The 22,658-nt window shown below is 44.1% G+C and overlaps 1 protein-coding gene across 1 annotated transcript; it reads right to left on the minus strand.

Annotated features, from left to right (window-relative positions):
- Positions 1 to 4,109: 4,109 nt before the first annotated feature.
- Positions 4,110 to 21,750, minus strand: HEATR6 (HEAT repeat containing 6). Its single transcript, XM_009278250.1, has 19 exons — positions 21,663 to 21,750; positions 21,105 to 21,245; positions 19,338 to 19,453; positions 17,525 to 17,639; positions 17,161 to 17,262; positions 16,594 to 16,731; positions 15,147 to 15,439; positions 14,582 to 14,759; positions 14,067 to 14,273; positions 13,409 to 13,508; positions 12,812 to 13,170; positions 11,769 to 11,891; positions 11,100 to 11,186; positions 9,935 to 10,069; positions 7,907 to 8,029; positions 6,732 to 6,856; positions 5,937 to 6,033; positions 5,274 to 5,478; positions 4,110 to 4,816 (listed from the first exon to the last, which is right to left on the minus strand). The coding sequence occupies exons 2-19, from the start codon at positions 21,240 to 21,242 to the stop codon at positions 4,266 to 4,268; spliced, it is 3,192 nt and encodes a 1,063-aa protein (XP_009276525.1). The 5' UTR covers positions 21,243 to 21,245; positions 21,663 to 21,750; the 3' UTR covers positions 4,110 to 4,265.
- Between the last annotated feature and the right edge of the window lie 908 nt (positions 21,751 to 22,658).

Genomic DNA, 22,658 nt, shown 5'->3' on the forward strand with positions numbered 1-22,658 from the left:
CCAGAAGCGGCTGCATCGGGATGCTCAGAGCGCAACAGCCACAAAATAACTCGCGAATTATTGTCTTTGCTCTGAGTCCGTAAAGAGAGGGTTACTGGGGGGGAAGGGGGGAAAAAGAAAAATCGCGATGTGAAGGCAAGGGGAGATGTGTAACAACCCCCCCCCAGCCGCCGCAAGCCGGGTCTGGTGCCGCTGACGAGGAGTTTTTGCCCAACAAAAGCAATCGCTTCAGTTCACCAAGACATCACCGCTCACGCCATCCCGGTCCCGCTGCCGTGCGAGGCCACGCAGCCTCTCGGGCAGCACACTGCGTGTTTACTGATCCAGGTAACGCAATTAAACAAAAAGGGCTTTACAACCTGAGCTGCAACTTGAGCTTTGAACTCACTGGGTTGCTCCTTGCTGGGCCGCGCGGGGGAGAGCCCGCCGCCGTGGGCAGCCCCAGGGAAACCCACGGGGCTGCAGGTGGGCACAAGCATCGTCAGCACGGCCCAGGGAAGCACTCACTCCAGGGCACGGCCAAAGGAGACGTCCCGGTGCTGGGACCGGGTGGGCTGGGCACTAAAGCCCTTTTGTTTTCACCCACCCAGTGACCCCGCGTAGAAGAACGGGCAGATTGTCTTTCAAACGGAGCCGATGTGGAGCTTGAATGTCCCTTGCCACCTTGGCTATAAATCATCCTGCATGTGATAAGGTAATTACCTTCCCCTTGAAACTATTCATAGGAAAACCTATAAAGCGCCTAGCTTGTAAACACAACAATAAAGAGGCAGGACAATAAAATCTTGGCTGGGGTGGGGAAGCTGCTGCCTTTCGCCAGGCCCTAGCACCTCGTGCTTTGCCAGTCCCCAGCCGAGGACAGAGGCTGCGTCCGCCCCTGCTGCTCTCGTTGGCAGCGAGCGAGCAGCACAGGGTACACGCAGCCCACGCTGCTCCGCCAGGCACCAAAAATGAGCATCTGATGCTAAAGGGACACATAAAATCATCACTGACCTTGGTATCAGGCAGGAGAGCCCATCCCAGCTCTGCTCCAGCACCCTCAGAACCGCACCCAGGTGCAACCACCAGCAGCAGAAATAGCCCACAGGGCTGGGGCCAGGCACAGCTGACCCCCATGACTGACCCAGGTCCCCACCCAGCAGTGTTTTAGTTGTTGCCCACAGAAATTAGGCCTGAACCTCCGTAGCTGCCCCCTCCACCCTTGCGTCTCCCCAGCAATGCCCGTGTGCTGGCAGGGGAGGCGATGCAGCTGCTGGCTGCTCCCCGCCGCTGAGCAGGGCCGAGCCCTGCGCTGCCGGCCCTGACGGGAGGCAGGGGTGATGATGCATTTCTCTCATCTTCAGAAGATGCTGGATGGAGTTCCACCAGTCAGAGTGAAAACCAGCTCCTGCCTGTCCGCTCTCCCCTGTGCACACATCGTTTTATCCCCAGAGGGTCAGCTAAGGGTGTCCAGAAGCCGCAGAAAGGATGTTCCTACAGGAGAATAAAGGCTGGCGTCAATGTAAGACCCATCTTACATTCTCCTCTTCACAGGCAAAAGGTTTGTAATGAGTGTGTAGGGTGAGACCACAAAATCCAGACTCTCTACCCAAACTGGCATTTCAGTCTTTATTGCTGTGATGTGGCGATGGGTTGAGTAGATGCCTGGGACGCTCGGAGTCTGTGAGCATCCCTGGGGAAAACAGCTACAGAAGAGAGCAACTAATGGTGTGCAGAACCGACCACCAAAACCCAACCCATACCTGATTCAGTTCCTTTACAGATGAACCGAACTCTATCTGGCATTCAGACACGCGGCCTTATTCTTGTCTGGTCTTGAGGGAAAGATAGCCAGATGTTGAGGAACAGGCTCAGCAGATCGGAAGGCGCAGAACCCCTTCTGCTTTAGCATCCAGTAATGAGTTGGGCTCTTCGTTAAGCAGATAGCTCACACGGAGAAAACTGCCTTCAGCCAGGACTACCCAGAAACTACTTTTGCTCCCAAAGATAAAAGGTATTATCTGTCTGACAAAAGTTGCAGGTTCTCCAATATGGGTTGAAGTACTGGATGTGGTTATTTAGAAAACTTCATACGCCGAGCAGGCAGGCTGCTACCATGCTCAGCAGGTCTGCTCACTCGTTTTATTCAGTTTATAACAGTTTTATCCAGTTTATTCTTATCATTTATAAGATTGAGCTCTTGGTTTGTCTCCATCGCTTGCTCAGTGCTGCTTAGAGCACAAGTCCACATCTCCTCAAAAGCCCTTAGGTGTTTTCAGGAGCCAGGTGAGACTTCACAGAAGTTTGTAATAAAAACCAAAGACGTTGGCTACACACTATGGCAAATCCCAGCAGCTCCCATCCGCTTCTTGGGGCATGTAAAACACCTGTGGAGGTGGATTTCTCAGGTGCCCACGCAGACCCTTTGCTGTAATGTGGGAATTGAGCTCATGGCTCATGGCCTCGTCTCTGCAGCAGCACAGTGGTGCTCTGCAGGCAGAGATGCTACGTCGCTCACGTGATTCTGTGCACAAAGGCAAAACTCTTTCCAAAGCAACGTAGTTCTTGAATCGACAGGGATTTCTCCATTCAGAAGAACAGCCGTCCTCCTCCCAGTACTGACATCGGGTGTAGGCTGCTGGGACAGGCACAGCCCTGGTATGCCCGGTGTCTGCTGCCTGACCACGCGTCGGACACCGAGTCCCACAGCTGCCTTTCCCCCAGTATTTCTGCTGGTACAGCACGTAGGCAGCTCTGGGGCTATCGGCAAACCTGGGCGAGAAATCCAGGCAGAGTCATGTCTTCAATGGTAACTGGACAGATCTCCTCTAGAGCCAAAACACAGGCTTGATTCATATGGTGGAAACTCAAAGATGGGTACAGGTACAATTCCAGCAGCAAAGAGGGAGAAAAGGAGCACGTGCCAGCTTAAGTGTAAATTTGTAATTTGAAGCATAGCCAGGGGTGCTCCTGAGCCAGGATGGGGCCCGTGCCCGCTGGGGACCAGCAAGGGCTCAGCTCTGCTGCTCTCTTCCTCAGCCTCTGTCCCAGGCAGCTGCTCAGCCTTTCAGAGCACCCAGACAAGCCTGACCGTACGCCAGACAGCGGCAGAGCTGCTCCTGCTGCAGGCTGTTACAGCGGGAGAAGTCACTCTCGGCAGGGAACTGGCCCCATACATTCAGCAAAGACGACTCCGTTACTCTGAAGGGGTTTCGGATACCCACACTACTTGAGGCCCACTGAAACCAGCAGCAAGGATGGAAAAACAAAGCAGACAAATTTTGTATCCCCAAGAGCTTTTATGACAGCCAGGGCTTGCACTGAGCTCTGTTCAAACATCCACCCAGAGGTTAGGACAGCAGGCACTTAGGCCCCACAGACCAGCTCATTCCTGGAGGCATTGATTTGTCCCCAGCAACATCAGAGAGCTCAGTCCTCCACCGGCTATCAGCACAGTAAGCACACAGCAAACAGAGAGTAAGTAACATCATCACGAAGGAAGGGGAAGGGGACAGAACTTCAGAAACAGAAACAAACCCACATGCGGTTTAGACCATTGCTGCACCTCCCACAGAAAGGGGACAGAGCCCCAGGGGTAGCACTGCTTGAAGAGTCAAAATTCCAGCCTCAGAGGACCTACTTGGAATTTTCTGGCTTACGCAGCACAGTACCATCCACCTGGAAACAAGGAATTTTGAGGTTTTGTAAGACAGGATGAGTGAAGGCAGCAGGGAGGTGCAGGCCAGGTGTAAGACACCAGGAACGTAGACAGGTAAAGGCGAAGTGTGTTTGCTCTAAGCTATTATTCAAATATTGGCATATTTAGGTTTATTGCAGGAACACAGAAGTGACAACATTTGCAGTGCTCAGAAAAACAAAATTCTTCCAGACCCCTCCTTTACAAACATGATTTTGAATACAGCAGCAACAGTAACAAAATGCTTTTAGATAAGCTGAGACAACAGGCTGTTTTTATAAAACATACAAAGAAGGAAAAGGCATTTGTTTTCCCCAGTGGTAACACTGTAACAGTTAAGGGTACAAACAAAACCAAAACGAGGACAACTTCAAAGTTCACTAAACATAAAAACAAAATACAAAAAAAAAGTTCTACAGATCTTTTCATCAGGCATTGTGAATGATTTTAATAAGTTTGAAATAAATTGTTTAATACCAACAACAGGAAACTTTTCTTCTGGATGCCCTGTGTAAGCGAGGGCAGCGTGTTTCTTCTGTGTGCCCCGTCAGAAGTATAAGTTACCGGTCACTGAAACAAGTGTTTCTTTCTAAGCCTCTGTTAATTCAGTGGCATTGGCATGACTTGTCAAGACATCTTCCAGGTAAACAGACACTCTTACCCTAGCTTTGCCCTCCAGCTGTTTCTCTATCCCACCGAGATGTTCGATAGCTCCTTTTAATACTCTCTCCCTCTCGCACAAGTCCGTCTGCACTCCTGCTTCGTTTTCTTCAACTCCAGATTTCAGATATTGCAAGACGTAGGATTTGATTGCGTTCCCATTTTCCGTTATGGTTTCCCAAATGACTGGCAGGTCTGTGCTCTTTGCCAGACTTAACAAATGAAGCAGAGCCTGGCAGATCTGCGTCCTGAGGCTGGCACTGTACTTGAATTCCAGAAAGTCCTCGGTGTCTTCACTCTTCTGCAAGGCTACCACCAAGGCACTCCAGATTTGGCAGAACTGCTCAGCGGAGCCGTAGCATTCCCTCTTGCTGGGGATGGAGAGGGCCATGGCTGATTTGATTCGGACTTTAAAATTCTTGCAGGACTTCACTACTGAGGAAAGTGCACTATACGCTTGCGTGGTCCAAGGAGCCTCTCCTACAAAAAACAACAAAAACCCCTTTTCAATCAGTCAAAATATATAAAACTGTAAATGTATCTCCTAAATATTTAATGAGCTTACATTTACTGTATTTATTCCAGCCCAAATGAGAGAATCAGGCGTTATGAAATGAAAAATTAGTTAAAAAACAGTTAATCTTCTGAAGTTTTGTAAGAGGAAAAGTGACGTTTTGCATCTATTCACAGCTATAATCCCATCCTCACGCTCTTTTCTAACATGACAGATCCAGCTGAATACAGCACAGTTATGTCTGTATTAGCATTCGCAGGATCTGAGCCTATTTCACTGGCAAGAGTTCTGGGAAGGCTATGACAGCAAGATTCAGCTCCGTTTGCTTTCTCCCCTTTTCCCCAACACATTTGTAACAGAGACCTTCTTATCAAAACCACAACCTGCTGTGCAAATCCAAAGCCAGTGGGACAAGTTACTCACCGAGTGGCAAGGCAGGGTTCTTAAATACATTCCCCAGCGCGTAACAAGCATTCCAGCGCACTTTCATAGTGGCCTCACTCTGAACAGTAGAAATAAGGGCCTGAAGAGATTCCTCGATGGCTTCCCTAAACCTGGGGTTTGCTATGTGATATGGTTGAAGGAAATGAAGCACGTTCCCAAGGGCCCGGACTGCATTACTCTTTACCTGAAACACACGTACACAAAAAAACCCCAAGCAAAACAAAAACACATTCTGGCTTTCAGCTTATAGGCAAAGCTTTTGTCAAGCCTGCTACGAAATCATGCTCAGAGCCAACAAGGAGCCCATCTGCAATCAGACTGGTGTCTTATCAGATGGTAACTTCCTAAAAGTCACCAGAAAGATCATTCTCTGCAAGTGGTCACCCTGAAAGAAAAAAAAAAAAACAAACCACCCAACAAAAAACAACCCTGCACTGTGGAAAAGCGCAATCAGATGCCCTGCAGGTCAAACACGGGAAACCTCCAAACACCAGCCCGCAAGAAAGGATGCTGAGCTGCAGCTCCCCGTCCACTGGGGCAAAACACCCCAAAGTAACTGGTGCCTTTTTTCCCTTTTTTTAAATAAAAATGCAAGAGTTAACTACACTGTGATAACCCCACCCTCCTTCCCCTCAGCCATACCTTGTCTCTGTCCTTGGATGCTTCAGTCGCAGATCGTAGCATTTTCAACAGTAGGAGATCAGAAAATTCCTCTTGAAAACTCTGTCCCATTGTTTCCCTAGCAGAAGAATCACACTGTGAAAGGCCAGCTCAGATGATCCATCCCAAAGATGTGATACAATCCTTTATACAGGCGTATGAACAACCTTCACTCTTTAGAAGGCTAATATGTAAGGCAGACCTTACTACATGTGACCACTATGTTTATTAATTTAAAACCAAACTATCAATGCAAGAAAGCTGGTTAGCAATGCATTAAGTCTGTAATAAAAAACAGAGGGCAATGAATTGCTCAGAGGCAATTCTGTAGCAGGAATATATGATAACTATTTCTCCTGTTAAAAATGTAACAGTAGGTTAGACTTCCTTCAGTCTTTGGCTTGAGGAAGTGTTAAATATTTATTAATTTTACTTCTGTGTTATGTTGAAAGTAAAGTAACCAGGGAACATGCAATTACACAAAGCAACATGCAAGAAATAGAAAACTGAAAAGTAAACTTGGAATATACTCCAGAACTAATGATTAGAAAGACCTAAACCCAAGCAGTTTAGTAGAACTCAACCCCAGATGGATACGAGATACTTCTAATACAGTGTCATACACTGGTAGACTCACAGGCTGAAGAGTGGTTGAAAAGAAGCAGCCAAGCCAAATTTTGGCTTTTCTGATACTAAGCAGATTCAGTACCCTCTGTCTGACGCTACAGGAATACGGGCAGAGAGAGGAGTTCCGCGGGCCAAGGCGTGCTTACGTACATGTTGATGATCAGAGTGTCTGTAAGATTGCCCAGGGACCAAGCTGCTTTGGCACGGACGTTCGGAGACTTGTCATGGAGGGAATTCAGAATAGCGTTTGCTGTGTCTGCCACAAACATCACATCCTGTAAAAGTAAAAACTGCTGCAAAGTTAGAAAGTTTTAAAAACTCAGGTGATTTCCTTAGTAACATATACATTCTGGCCTTTCTAGGGAAAATGATACCTGCACAGAAACCAGCTCTATTAATATACTCTTCTTTTTTAGGCGACAACTTTTAACGTGTTTATGGTGCAGCTTTGTTTGATCTTTAATTAACAGTCTAAGCCTGCATGCTGACCAAATTCACCACTCTATTGGGTAGCTGTTGCTGAAAGGTTTCACTGTATTATTTAATTTCATTGGTGCTTTAGTTACTTTGGATTTTAACATAATTACCTGGACTGCCAATCTTCTACTCATCAAATCCCACTCTTAAAAGTAATTGCTTCTCCAAACTCCCTGTTGAGCTGCCTGTCTAATCTTCTCTTCTATGGCACGTTACATTTCATTTTCATGCCCTTGCCTATGGTAAAAGATTTTCTTTCAAAATATTTTGGACTCAAATCTCAATGTCAGCTACTGCATAAATTTTTTACTACAATCACCCATTTAAGGCCACATTGCAAAAAAACTACAGTCTTCCAGCTCAGCCAAGCTAAGATCAACTTTTTTGTGGAAACAAGACAGCCTTTTTCTCTAAATAAGCTTTACTTCTTAGTTTTAAGCAAAACTGAAGCCTTCCCATTAAAAACTTGCTAAACTCTACCAAGCGCCGTACAGCTGTTCCCTTCTTCCCAGCTCTACCTCATCTCTTGCAGCTCCTTTCTGCCAGCCTAGCCTTTCCCACTTCCGTCCCTGAGAGCTCGGGGAAGATCCTGACCTCCCTCCTTTTGCTCTCACTTACGAGGCTCTCTGGCTTCTGCTTCATCTCAGTTAAAACCGCGCTAGTTCTGTTCACCACACAGAAGGCAAGAGCAGGTCTGGAGACAGTGAAGAAAAGCTATATACACACACTACAGACCAAAAGCAAGCAGGAAGACCAATTCATTCCAAAAGAACTCACGTCCTACATCTTATGGTTCATCAAAACCTTTATAAAATGGATCAAAATAAGAAAAATGGGCCAGTTCTGACCTGCCGAAGGCAAGGGAAGAGGATGTAGACTCCCAGCGCACGTGCGGCAGCAGCTTTTACCAGTGGGTTCTCACTGTGGTTCAGGCCAAGAAGCAGAGTGACACACAGTATCTGCTGCTCATTCTGCAACGATAAGCAGTCATGGCAACAGAGAGAAACTGAAAAGATTTCTGTCCCCCAAAGACAGACAACTGACAAATACTCTGAAAGACCCTAATATGTGGAATCCATAGAAGCTACCATTCAGAGCGTACTCTTTTCTTTAAAGTAAATTGACTGGCATTTCAGGATGCCGCACAGGAAACGGGAATGCTTCCAGCAAACATGATCTTGTTGCTGTTAGTTAATATTTTGGTTTCCTTTGTGGTCTTATCTATCATCCAAACGCAGAAGGCATGGCCCATCAGAGGTAAAACAGACTGGATCAGTTGCTTTTTCCTGTCTTACTTCAGCCTTTCCCCTTCATTAACAAGGACAGCCAGGCAGATTAAGTTCATCCCGGACAGATTGTCAGTTTACCAACCCATGACAAAGATCTTTGTTTCATCAGAGCAAAGGGTCAGGGTGGGCACTGACTTGACCCCACGTGGCCACAGGGACAAGAGAGTGTATGGGATCAAAGTACAGAGTGATGAAGTACATGCTGTACTTGGAGAAACCAGACAGAGAATTCCAGAGTACTGCTGTACTAGCAATTCTCGGGCAAATGAAATCTGGCTGAGTACTCCCCATCAAGAAGGGCACAGTGACATAAAAGGAGCTGCACAATGCAGCGGTGATACACTGCCAAAGCTTTCATGTTTAAAAGCATATTTCATGTTGCAAAAAGAGAGTAAGGCCAACACATTTGTTTGCTTCTGCCAGGGCAATCACTGCAGCTTAGTGTTTTAAAAGCCAGCCAAAAGAAAAAACGTGCATGCAAATTGGTGAACAATATCAGTCCATGGCTGTTAGCTCAGCTGTCCCTTCAAACACTTAACCAGCAAAATAACAACCCTTCACCCCTCCCTCATGCAATGAAATTCTTGCCTTCCATCTCCCATGCATCACCGCCAAGGCTGAGTATTCATGGCAGGGCCAAACAGCTTCTGTGACCCACGGTTTAATTGTTTTGACAGACTTATTACTCCCAACATTGCCTTTTCCAGCCTTCAATAGTCACAACTTGTTCAGAATGCAAAAAAAAAAAAAAATTCTGGAAGATTCCTCTACCCTCTCCTCCTAAGTTTTAAAAGGCTTTACACTACTGTAATCTGGTAGACAAGAACAAAGCCTCAATAGGTAAAAATGCCACACAAAGGAGAGCTCTCTGACCTGCAGACTGCTGAAAGCTTCTGGCAAGATAGAGGACAGGGCATCACAGGCGCTTGTCTGAAGAGTCGCATGTGGAGAGTTCTGAAGAGTGCCAGGTAAAGGGCCATTTAATATCCCAGTCCAGAAAGTTACAACCTACAGAAGAAGCAGCCAGGTTTACCCACTTAAGCTCAGCAATTATGCCTAAGTTCTATAATAGACTGTCTTTTTCTATGATCATCTTTAAGACATACTTACAGCAGGTAGCATAATCACACATGAAAGTGATTACAACTGTTTAGAAGCCTAAAATACTTAGCATTCAGAAACATTTTAAAGACATTTTAGTACTGCTATCAAGTACTTATTCACCAAGTTCTGTTTGTTTCCTTCTCAAGGCCACATACGCTCAGATTAGATTGCATTAGGTAGAATTACGATTCCATTCTTGAATCCACACAGCTGGGTATTTTCATTTGCCTGAAAATTTACATTCATAGCAAGTAACAGGAACCCAGTGCTACTGGAAATTGTTTTGCAGACTTATTACTCCCAACATTGCCTTTTCCAGCCTTCAATAGTCACAACTTGTTCAGAATGCAAAAAAAAAAAAATTCTGGAAGATTCCTCTACCCTCTCCTCCTAAGTTTTAAAAGGCTTTACACTACTGTAATCTGGTAGACAAGAACAAAGCCTCAATAGGTAAAAATGCCACACAAAGGAGAGCTCTCTGACCTGCAGACTGCTGAAAGCTTCTGGCAAGATAGAGGACAGGGCATCACAGGCGCTTGTCTGAAGAGTCGCATGTGGAGAGTTCTGAAGAGTGCCAGGTAAAGGGCCATTTAATATCCCAGTCCAGAAAGTTACAACCTACAGAAGAAGCAGCCAGGTTTACCCACTTAAGCTCAGCAATTATGCCTAAGTTCTATAATAGACTGTCTTTTTCTATGATCATCTTTAAGACATACTTACAGCAGGTAGCATAATCACACATGAAAGTGATTACAACTGTTTAGAAGCCTAAAATACTTAGCAGTACTAAAATGTCTTTAAAATGTTTCTGAATGCTATCAAGTACTTATTCACCAAGTTCTGTTTGTTTCCTTCTCAAGGCCACATACGCTCAGATTAGATTGCATTAGGTAGAATTACGATTCCATTCTTGAATCCACACAGCTGGGTATTTTCATTTGCCTGAAAATTTACATTCATAGCAAGTAACAGGAACCCAGTGCTACTGGACACATTTCCTATCTTGTAGGGTCACTGGTGACTGGCTCAAAACTTAGCATACACCAAAGAAATTTTTAAAGTTGCCTTGTGTTCACAGAAGCAAGACTTAAACAGGCCTACGTTACTACTGGAATGCCAGTTCCTCAGCTTCTGCAAACTTATCCAACAAACAGCCTCAAACAATGAATTTTTCTGAATTCACATATATTATGGTTCTGGCCACTCTCTCTGCACTTGTGAGCAGCCAGAACATGTAGGCTGGCTCTTGTAACAACGCAAATTCACCAAAACTCTAGAAGTGTATGTCTAGGTTTTATGCAGCAGTAATGACGCATGCAAAATCTGCGCTGTTCTTCCAGCTTTCTGACTTACAGCAGGCAGGAAGAGGAGGGATGAGGAAAAGCAGAGAGGCAGTGTTAACATCATGTAAAAGAAAAAAAAAAAACCCCAAACAACCCAAAAACCACACCTGCACGCAGACAAAAACAAATGCCAAAATAATGTAGGAAGTCTACAAAAATTGTACATATCAGCACCTATAAAGCCGCAGGGTACTGAGTCCCTTTCTGCTTTCCTGCAATTGATTTATCCGTGCCAGTAACTTTGCAGAGAGTTCAGGAAAGGAAGCTCAGTGAAGTGGAATCCCAGAGGGAGCCCACACGCTTACCACGCTGACAGGTACTCTCTGATCAGGGGCAACGGCTGAATCAGGTTTGTACTGCTGTAGTACGCCTGTGCCCAGCTCCTCCAGAAGCTGCAAGGAAACAAAAAGCAACTAGGTGTTTATCAGGGATGACTCAAGTACCACGGAACCATAGCAACCTTTACCTAGGACTATACTTACTTACCCAGGGAACAAAAATAAAAGATTCAGCATTGTTTTGGACTCTATTCTGTCCCTGCTAGTGAAGAAATCAGAGGAAAAGCCTTTCTTACATAAAGTCTCCAGCTAGAACAGCATAACAAATTGCCACACAAAGAGGAAATCTCTCTGAGCTTTCCTTTGGGTGACAGACTACAGTTCCTCCACCAGCTGATGCTAAATCAGAGAAGGGCCAGTATTATAGTCCTTGCATTTCCCAAGCTTCCTGGTGACTCAGCAGAGCAACAAAATTCTGCTAAGAATTCAAGATTGGAAGCAGAAGGTGTGCTTCTCAAAGTGTGAGGGTACTGCACTTCCCAAAGAGCTGCAGCAGGCACCAGCTCTTTACGGTGTGCTACATCAAACACACAAAGGTGCTCTGAATATTCATCACTACTCATCTGTATTTGCAAAGCACACTAATAGATAAAATTGACTTGGTAAAACAATGTTGATGTTTCCTCATGCTCTTACTTTGGCTCCATGAAGCTGAATGGATGGATCCATTTCTTCCATGCATCTGCAAGCCACTTCTCCAAGTTCTAGGAAATAGCTCTGAGCCATAGAGAAATAACCTTTTACAAGAAGAGCCAACACCTGAACACAAACAAAAGAAATTCCACTCAGCATTTTTCCTCCTATTAAACCAAAATACCCCAAATACACACAAGAGAGAATGTTAATGGGCTAATCAACACTGGGACCACATACTAAACTCTGATGTAACAGATACACCTTGCAGCACAACTTCTAGAATACTATAGCTAATTAAAAACCTCCTTATTCCATTATCTTGTTCAAAAAAGGGCCACAAAAGCACTATCGGGTAGCAACACAATGAATTATTTACCGTAAGTGAGGTCTCCTGTAGCTAAACAACTAAGCAAGAGTGCCAGCTAAGCATCCTGTATCTCCTGTAATACTGCTGCTGCAGTCTGTGAAGCTGGATTTAACAAATAGTCATTGTTACAGAAAAAGAGTGAGACTCCTTGGGATGCACATTACAAAAATCTTACTATTTTCTGTGGTTACACGAAGAAAAACAAGGCCAAGTCTCAACATTCACAGGTACTCCTTTAGTCATACCAGCATCACTCCATAGCTCCTTGCAGACTGTTCTTTGACCGCAAGCTTCTTCCCCACTGTTTCCTAGCAAAACTTTAGTTCAGATTCTGTATGGAGGGGTTTGCATGGGGAAGACTCGCAGCCTTCACCAGATGCCAGCACACACAACCAAGTATTTAAAAATAACGAAGGTAACAAAAATCACAGGCAGATGAACTTACTGCAGCAGGTTTACTATGGGATGGTTATGCTGTAGCCACAGGCACGGAATCAAGATGTTACTGCTCTTTCAGTCACAGCAGCTCAGACGTGCTGCACTAGCAAATGTTTTAGCCTAAATCTCACTGAAAGAGCTAGGAGCAAAGGCAACCCACAACTGAGGCTTGGCTGACATGAGGTAATTTGATATTGTACCAAGCTGTTCATTTTACAAGCTAGCTGTTCATCTCCACCTGTAAGGATTCCAGTCGAAGGGGACACGGTTCATAAACGCTGGAAAACGATGGAAAGTTAGCATCGCTGTCAGAACAGGAATCCTCTCTGGGCAGAACGACGATGGAAACGCAGAGACGGAGAAGCCAGCATGGTTCCGAAGACGTACATCCTGCTGGATTATCTGTAGGCTCCCCTTCTGAGGGGAGTGCTTTTCTCCACTGCTCAGAAGCATTAAAACGGTGAGGGGTTGTGCTACCACTATTATTTAGCCCCGAAGAACTGGGCTGTTGCAAAAGTAACTGCACCTCTGGTAAAGGTGCTTGGACAGATACTATAGCCCCTAATAATGTGAGGCTAGAAACTCGAACGTTAACATCTGCAAGAAAGAACAGGGCAGAAGAAGAAAAAGCCAGTCCGTTAGCATCTCACCGACCCATCAGCATCCTTCTTCAGCAGTTTCCAGACAAGACAGATCGTAACGTATAATTCGATAGCAATGCATATGTTTATGTATTTATGAAGCATGGGGGGGTATCCACAACTATTTTGTAATAACCAACGCTGAATTAAGTTATAACATATACAAAGAGGCTCCAGCCAAACAGAATGCAAACCTTTATGACAAATGTATGGCTTTATCTGGTTCCAAACTCTTGTCAGCAACCCAGGTTTTAAACGGCTGTATGGCGCATTTGAAACCAAATTTGCAAGGCACTGAAACACACAAAAGAACATACATGGAGTGGTGGTTACAATGTCAGCCTGGCCTCCAACAGATTTGTTTCTACATTTGCAATTTAGGTCATTTAGACAGCTAATTATCTGAGGGCACCTGAAAACAAATGCCCCAATTATCTGCTGTTCGAAAACTGGTTATAAACTTGGCTCCTAAGAACAAGTATTTAACTACTGTGACCTGGCATAAAGACCAAGGAATTCCAATAGCCCATGGAAAGCTTTTTTTGCCAATTTGGACTCCAGTTTTAAAGCCAATGTGAGTCTTTAGAATCATTTCATAGGTTCATTCAGCTCCAAAAAGACTACACGAAAGAGATGCAGGAACAAGAGAATTGTGCTGAAGAGAAAAGAAACCCCAGGACTCTGTTGGAAGACTCAGTCAATGAAGCCTTGTGAGATGACAACAGTCTATTGCCCACCTCCACCTTAGTCCTCAACAGCTACAATAATTTCTGTGCAATCTTTCTTCAAGACTTAATCTAGAGACCAATATCATCTTTTGGGCAGCATTTGAAACATTTACAGTACAGTTACCTTGACTATTTGTGTCAGCGTTTGAGAAGAGGATTCTGCCACCAGGGCTAGCAGCAGGCAGCGGTGCAGCTCCCGGATGCTAGAAGCAATAGTTACAGAGAAGGGAGTAAAAGCTCTCTTGTGATCATTAGCATCTTCAGCAACAGAAAGAAACTGCTTAGAACCTTCCAGGATGGCTGAGAGAACTTGAAGAGCACAGGCACGGGTCTGAAATGATAAAACATTTCTGTTACCCACTTTTAACACCTTCGAGCTGATGGAGAATTTTAAAATTTATGAAAGTCTCCTTCTCCAGCAACAGCAAATTCAACTCCAACTATCTTTTCTCATAACTTTAAGCAGTATACAACCAATCCTTTGTTTCCTTAACCAACACATCCTCTTTTATTTCTTGCGGTACAGTGACCAAGCAACACATATACAGTATCCAACGTACTTACTAAAGGCCAGAGAAGACAACTCTTAAGATTAATATTGGAAAAATACAATGCTTTTTCTAGTCAGAACTGCCTCACCTTTGGAGAAGGGTCCTTTAAAGCAATAGTCATCAAGGACACTGACTGGGGGCTGCCAATACCAGGTGCATCAGGAACAAACGCTGACCAGTAGCCATAAAGAACTCTTTTTTCTATTGATTTTATAGCAGAGAGGAAACAGGCTAGAGCCCCCTGACGAACATTGGCTTGATAAGATCTTAGAAACAAACAAAAAGATTAATGAAATAGCAGCAGTGAAAAGCGATGGACTTAGCCTCTTTCACTTCTATTAGTGGCTAGCTGTGAGAAGACATTTTTTAGACCAATAACAGGAAAAGAAAGAAAAAATTTACTTTCAAACCAATACAAATTACTGCCTTCCAATTTTCTTGTACCACCACATAAATCAAAAGGAAAAGTGATTTCCTCAACAGTTTTGATTAAGAACAATGCGCTAGGATCCAGTGGAAGTGCAAGAATCTGTACACATGTAAAATTTGTGCCAGATCTGCAAGTATGCTTTAACATAATACATGAGCTTAAATTGTTATGAACAACAGTACACTCTGCTACCATGCTTTATGTTTACATGAAAAACAATCACCTCATTTTGCTCTGTATTCCACCTTCAGCATCCGAATATTCTGACTCGCTGCTGCTGATTCTTTTCCAACTGCTACAATGTGAAGACAAGCGATCCTTTCCAGCAGGCACGTATGCAACATCTGATGCACGAGTCCGAGGATCCGAATAAGGACTGCTCTGCACATCCCCCAAGTGTAATTTCAGCATGTCGGCTCCAAGGACTGATTCGTTTCCTGCATCACCCAAATCTTCTCTTCCTTCTTCCCCAAACTCTCCCTTCTTTTGTTTCCCTTTGGACTTTTTTCTTCGATTCTGTTTTAAGACAAAAAATAGATATTTTCTTTTTAAATCTTTTAAAATAATATCTAGAAAGATGTGCAAACATTTTATAGTTGTAAATCTTTTACTAGGGGAAAAAGGTCTCATCTGAAAACAAAACTAATTGCTAATCCAGAATAGAAGCAGAGCTTAATATAATAAATCATGCCCTCTGTATAGTACATCAATATCAAATTATACAAATTTCTAAATGAGTTTTTAGATGAGATTTAGTTTAACCAAGAGTTATCACAGCTATTTAGCATTCTTCTGATGCAACAATACTGCACATAAGTGCAATTATATGTATGTGCAATACTGTACATACAGAAACAGTCACTTCTTTGGTAGCTGAGAGTTTGCAAACTCTGCTTATTAGTAGCAACAGTAACATCGGTATAGTAATACACCTTAGTGTAAGCAAGCAGTTTATACCTGAATAGCCTCAGAAATTAAGCTTTAGCCTCTTCATCAGTAAAGCAAAAGATTTCCAGGAAAACTTTTAGTTAAAAATCATATTTCACACAAAAGTGATTAAAGAGGAGGAACAGTAAATACTTCTGTAGTTCTTTTAGATTTACAGTAGGTATTTAACATCTAAAAAGAAACAGGTCAACATGACTATACAACTTTATTTTCTCTAATGTATTTCAGATAATTGGTAATCCAAAATGTTTACAGGGTTAAAAAATAACCTGTAGAAGGATTAAGCAGAAGACACGGGGGAGGGGGGAGGAAATCAGTCTCTAAATGAACTTGACTTCCTTAAGAAAGAGTCAAACGATTGTGCAAGTGTTAGGACAGAAAATGTAACTTATAAAATAAAAAGCTTTGGCTAGTCTGCACGCGCCAATCCCATGTCTGCAGGCCAAGAATTCTTGGCTATAGATGAATAACTGATGCACACAGCTTAACTCAGGAAAACCAATCTCTGCAGAGCCGTTTGTTCTTGTCCTCTGAGTTTACAAAGCAATTTTACTCAGAGCAGAGATTTATAATCAATACCTTTAAAGCAAAGAATGTGAAATGTATCACATGCTCAGAACACAAAGAGCCTGTTAGCCACTAATATCACGTCAGGTAACATACAACTGCAACAAACATGCGCACAATGAGCATGCAGTAAAATCAGTACAATTTCAGCTTACTCCTGTCTGCTTAAAGGCGGCTGGTTCTGATTGTTCCTGTTTGACGGGGGACCTTTTATCATACTGAGGTAATGGAGCCGGGTACAAGGCTGCAGGCACTTCTATGCTCAGTCCTGGCAGTCCATGAAACATACATTTCTAGAACAGTAACAAAAACATTAGCATACTTTTCCTTTTTTGATGCATAAAGATTTATTGTGTATTTACTCAGGTGTTCCATCAATTTTCAGTGGGGCTTGTGATCCTTCCCCCAGGTCTTGTCTCTCCCCATGCTACGTAACAGCTATGCAACATCTGAAATTCAACTATCTCTAGAAGGATTTTAAGTAGCTCCAAAAAAAAATGAGCCTCCCATCTTTCTCTCACATTCTTTTGTGGGAGGTGCAGTTAAGATGCTGTGAGAGAAACTCAGTGTCTTTTTCTTTATATCTCACCATATTTCCCCCCACGCTCAGGCTTCTCTGCTCCCTCTTTCTTGTCTTCCCCTACTGTTTCCCACTTAACAAGCATCTGGAACATGCACCTTCCAGTGTCTGCCTCTTTCTCAACGTGGATTTAAGTATTTACCTTTAATACTGCAAGAAGAGATCCAGTTTGGTCTGTTTGCATTAGTTTCATCTTCCCACCATTGAGAAGCGACTGGATACCTTTCAGTGCATTTTGCAGTAACTGAAAACCAAAACACCGAATTACTTACTTTTCCTTCCCAAAACATTGAAGGTTCACATCTTTCAAGTGACCTTCTAGGCAATTAAGGTTTTGCTCAACATAATTATTGGGACAGTTACTTATGTTTATTTAAAAAAAAAACCCGACTATTTAAGCAAAATCTCAGTTGACAATATTCCAAATTTCATATATTCCAAATTCCAATATTCCAGCAGTACAATCTCCTAATTAGAGTATTCTAGACAATTAGACTCACACTTACCATGCAAAAAGTGATGTCATCTACATCAGAGGTTTTTGAAGACTGCAGAACACTTAGAAAAGTTTGAAAACAGACGCTTCTGTAGGACTCATCCAAGTATGGCTGTCCAGGCACACTAAAATTAAAGCAGGAGGAGACAAATGGTTGGTTTAGTCTGTCCCACAGCTTTATAAAGTTACACAAACTCAGATCCAAGCCCTCTGCTAGACTGAAGAGCACAGCCCCAGATGGATGGATGGCTCTTTGAAAGGGATCAGCTCTACCACTACAAAGAACAAAAGGAAACCTTCTGCACAAAGAGCTAGTACAATCATAATGTGCCTTACACTTACTCTGCTTCTGTGGCCACCTTCTCAATTACAATGACTCTCCAAGCATAGCTTAACAAGCTGTCATGCTTATAAATGCTTTTTAGGCAAAATTTGGCATCGAAAAGGACCTGGAATGACTTTTACCATTTCCCTAGTTTCCATGAAGTCTGGGCATCCTTAACGTGCTGAAACATTTTCATATCCACTTGACTTACTGCATGAAGAGAGAGGGCAACTGCATCACTGCATCTTTGCTACCTTGAGCACCAGTTAGTAAGAGCTGGCCATTGTTGCAGTGGATTTAGAGTCATTAAACAAATTATTTTCTAATGGATTCCTAAGCACCTGGTTCCAACACATTTAATTACTTCAAGCCATCAATGCATGTCTGATAATATTCACAGTAAAACTCTAATATTGCAAGTGATTTTCCTGAAATTAGAATCAGAGAACAACTGAGGTTGAAAGGGACCTCTGGAGATCATCTAGTCCAACCCCCTTGGGTTGGATCAGGGGGTCAATCAGAGCAGGTTGCCCAGGACTGTGTCCAGTCAGGTTTTGAACACCTCCAAGGATGGAGACTCCACGGCCTCTCTGGGCAACTGGTTCCAGTGTTAATAATCCTTACTTTCCCCCCCCCCTTATGTTTAGTAGGAATTTCCTGTATTTCAGTTCGTGCCCATTGCCTTTTCTCCCTTCACTGGGCACCACTGAGAACAGTCTGGCTCCGTCGTCTTCATTCCCTGCCATCATGTATTTATACACATTGCAAGATCCTTGCTGAGCCTTCTCTTCTCCAGGCTAAACAATCCCAACTCCCCACGTAGAAAAATCATGCCCCAAACTGCCAGATGTTGTGTTTATTTACATTAAGTAGTTCTTCAGACTTCATCTATAAGTGCTGAAATTCCAAACTTTTGTGTTTGGTTTTTTTTAAAAAAAAAAAAAACAAACAGCAAAACCAAGCCATCTGTTCAGGGGAACTATTAACCAAGAAACTCTTTACAGCAAGTCTAAATATCTATTGCTTTTATTAATTGCTTACTTGCCCACAGAGTCTGGTTAGTCAAAATTCTTCCCATATAGCAGCTAACAAAGATTTGACGTTGCTGTGGCATCAGCACATTTACATGTAGAATGGAAAAATGGATGAATTGCAAAAGAATAACTAACAATCGCTATAAAAACTTGTAGCTGACCATTTCTTATGCAAAATTAACCCAAAGAATCACTGCAGGGACCAGACAGCACACCACTTTTTCTTTTCTTCCCTAAACTAATCTCCGTAACATTATTTCTGGAGACTGAGAGTTTACAGCTTTATCCACAGATGATACATTATCTTGGAGTACTAAAGTTTTACATTTCAAATTCATGCATATACACCTTACTGGTCCTGAATTTGCTGTTCCTAGCACAGACAGAGCAGACCAGCTGTCCATGCTGTCAGATGAACGTCTTCTAAAGCATCCACTCCACCACCTGCAAAGGCTTGTACGCACCTGAGACACAGGTTTGCCATGCTGCGTACTGCTGCCCTCCTGAGCTCCACGTCTGGCTGAGTAGAATCACTGAACTGCACCAAAAGCCCAGCCTTGCCCAGCAAATCCGGGAGATACTAAAACAAACCACCAAAAGTCATTAGGGGCCAGTGCTCTTCCCTCAGCCTCCTGGTTCTTCTGTTTGGTAGCTAAACGTATCTGTGCTACAAAAGATTTGTCAGCTGCAATTTCAGATTCCATAGACAGATTATGTTTATAAAAAATGACATGAAAATATTAGTTTCCAAGGTTCTCTTATTTTGTATTAAAAAAGTATCAAGCATGAGCATAGTTCAGACTGAGTCCCAATTTATGCCTTCTTCCCAGACTCTGCTGGTTTTGGCTTGGGTAGAGTTAATTTTCTCCATAGTAGCTAGTATGAGGCGATGTTTTGGATTTGTGCTGGAAACAGTGTTGATAACAGGGATGTTTTTGTTACTGCTGAGCAGTGCTCACACAGAGTCAAGGCCTTTTCTGCTCCTCACCCCACCCCACCAGCGAGCAGGCTGGGGGGGCACAAGAAGTTGGGAGGGGACACAGCCGGGACAGCTGACCCCAACTGACCAAAGGGATATTCCACACCATATGAGGTCATGCCCAGCATATAAAGCTGGGGGAAGAAGGAGGAAGGGGGGGACGTTCGGGGTGATGGCGTTTGTCTTCCCAAGTCACCGTTACGCGTGATGGAGCCCTGCTGTCCTGGAGATGGCTGAACACCCGCCTGCCGATGGGAAGCAGTGAATGAATTCCTTGTTTTGCTTTGCTTGCGTGCGCGGCTTTTGCTTTACCTGTTAAACTGTCTTTATCTCAACCCACGAGTTTTCTCACTTTTACCCTTCTGATTCTCTCCCCCATCCCACTGGGGGGGAGTGAGGGAGTGGCTGCGTGGGGCTGAGTTGCTGGCTGGGGTTAAACCACAACATCAGACATAAAGCTAAGTTAGTAACAACTGCTGTACCAAACTGCTGCAGTTAGATAGGCTACAAACCCACGCAAGCTGGCAGCTCCAAAACTGCTAGCATCACCACCCCGCGCTTCAGCCCAACAGCAGAAACTGCTCTGCAAGCTGCCAAGAGCTGGTGACAGCAGGGGAATCCAACATATCAAACACTATCAGTCACACTGCAGCAACAAGGAGCTTCGTACAAACCTCAGGATCGATACCTGATAGTTTCCAGTTTGAAACGGCTTTGAGCCCACCGCACACTAAAGACCTGATCTGGTTACAGGATAAATTTCAGGATCCTCAATGGAGCCTGCTGAGCAGTGTGCAATTTGAAGCTCCCCGCGTTCTTCCTGCCTGATACGCAGGCATACCAGGGTGGTTAGTCTGCAGACTAAGCCTGGTGCCCTTCTTTAATAGCATGCCTTTGGCTCAAGCCAGGTAATAGGTGGTCTCTACAGCTGCAGCCTGCAGGTATAGAGGTATTTGGCATGAGAAGAATCTCGTTATCTACTGATTATTAGTATACACACCTATCACATCTGAAATTCAACTTTTCCACAAATATCCACCACTATTTAAATGGGATTATTCTTAACATAAAAGGTGGTGATTTGAGAACATGATACTTTTTTATTCTTTCTTTTTTTGGGGAAAAAAAAAAGAAAGTAGAAACAGCAAAAGGGTGCAATTTTTTTCCCCCAAAAAGAAAGAATAAAGAAAGTAGAAACAGCAAAAGGGTGCAAATATTTTTGTGCTTACTTTCTCTTAGCTTGTAAACTCACCTTCTGACATTTAGGTCCATTATTGTAAACAAGAGCTGCTAAGGCTTGCAGAATTTCAACATGTGTCCAAGAGCTGCACTGCTTAAGAGCAGAAATGCAGTAGGAGAGAAGAAAATTCAAGTTCTGTTCATCAACCATCACCTGTCGTAACAGAAAAGGACTGTGGTCAAGAAAACATCGTCATGTACTGCTGGAGTCAATATACCCAGATATACTGTTTACAGACTCAGGTGATCTGGCTGTTAAAATTACACACCATCACAGAATCAGCCAACACTTAAGAAATGGATAAATCAACACTAGTGTCCTATAACCAAGAGTATTTCCGATGGTGTATCGCTTCTGACCGAGAGCTGGTTTTACGTGAGGAACCATGCTAGAGCCACAAATCAGAACCTCAGCTCAGAATAAATAAGCAATACAGTGAAAATCCAAGAAACTCTGCATGAAGGTCGGCTCCATGGCCCCATAAAAAGAGACAGAAGGCCTCCCTGGCTTAGCGGGGGACCAGGGAGCCAGCACACAGGAAAAGGAGGGACAAAACCAAACTTTCCGTACCTGAAATCTGTTAAGTAGGTGATGGATAAGCTGACAAACTTTGCTGACAAGATGTTCCTGATCAAGGTGAACCAGCTGACAGGCTTGGACAAGCAGAGCACAAACATCCTGGGAAAGAAAGCCTCAGTTTATTATTTAGAGACTACAAAGCTAGTGTGGAAACCACATCATCAGCTAAGACTTTGATCACACAACCAGATCTGCGTGTGGATACCACTAACATCAATACACACGGATAATGTAACGAAACTAATGAAGCTCCAGCTAGTGAGCTTCCCCTCAGCTATCTACAGACCTTCATCCTGATGCAGGAATGTGCTGACACGGATTCAAATCGCAGGAGTGCCGCTCAAACGGTGCCACTTAAACACTGGAGCAAAAGCAAAGCCAGTAACGATGGCAAAAGAAAAATGCAAAGTTAGATCAAGGAACAGAAGGGGGAAAAAAGGAGCGCTGTCCAAAAAAATCAATTAATTCCAAAATGCAAAGTAAATCTACTCTGGAAATAAAGTGAAGAAAAAGCGGTAAGTCAGCGCTGTTTACAGGCTAATAACGAAGTACAGCGTGTTCCCAATGAAGCAGTGTCAATATTGCAAAACTACAGCATTCAGCTTTGAAGGGATTGCTTTTAAGACTTGAAAGTTTTTAATTGTTTGAATAGCAGACTGTGAAAACGGCCGAGTCCCCGTGCCTACAGTCCCACCCACTGCCCGCTCACCGGTGTCACCCACCACCTCCCACCAGCACTCACGCCCTCCTGCCGCTGGGCCACGCGTGCCGATGCCGGCCGGGCTTCGGCACACGGCGGCGGAGCTCACAAATCACCCGAAGAGGTGGGGACGGGAACCGGGGCCGGGCGGAGGCGGGAGAGAACGTGGTGGCGGGGAGGAGAGTGGAAGACGTGCAGGAAAACCCAGCGAGCCGGCCCGTGGGGAGCCGCCGGGCGGTAGGCGCAGGGCTGCCGCGTGGAGGCACCGGGCGAGGCGGCTGCAGGCG

Source organism: Aptenodytes forsteri, unplaced genomic scaffold, assembly GCF_000699145.1.
Source record: "Aptenodytes forsteri isolate BGI_AS27 unplaced genomic scaffold, ASM69914v1 Scaffold66, whole genome shotgun sequence".
NCBI classification, from domain to species: domain Eukaryota; kingdom Metazoa; phylum Chordata; class Aves; order Sphenisciformes; family Spheniscidae; genus Aptenodytes; species Aptenodytes forsteri.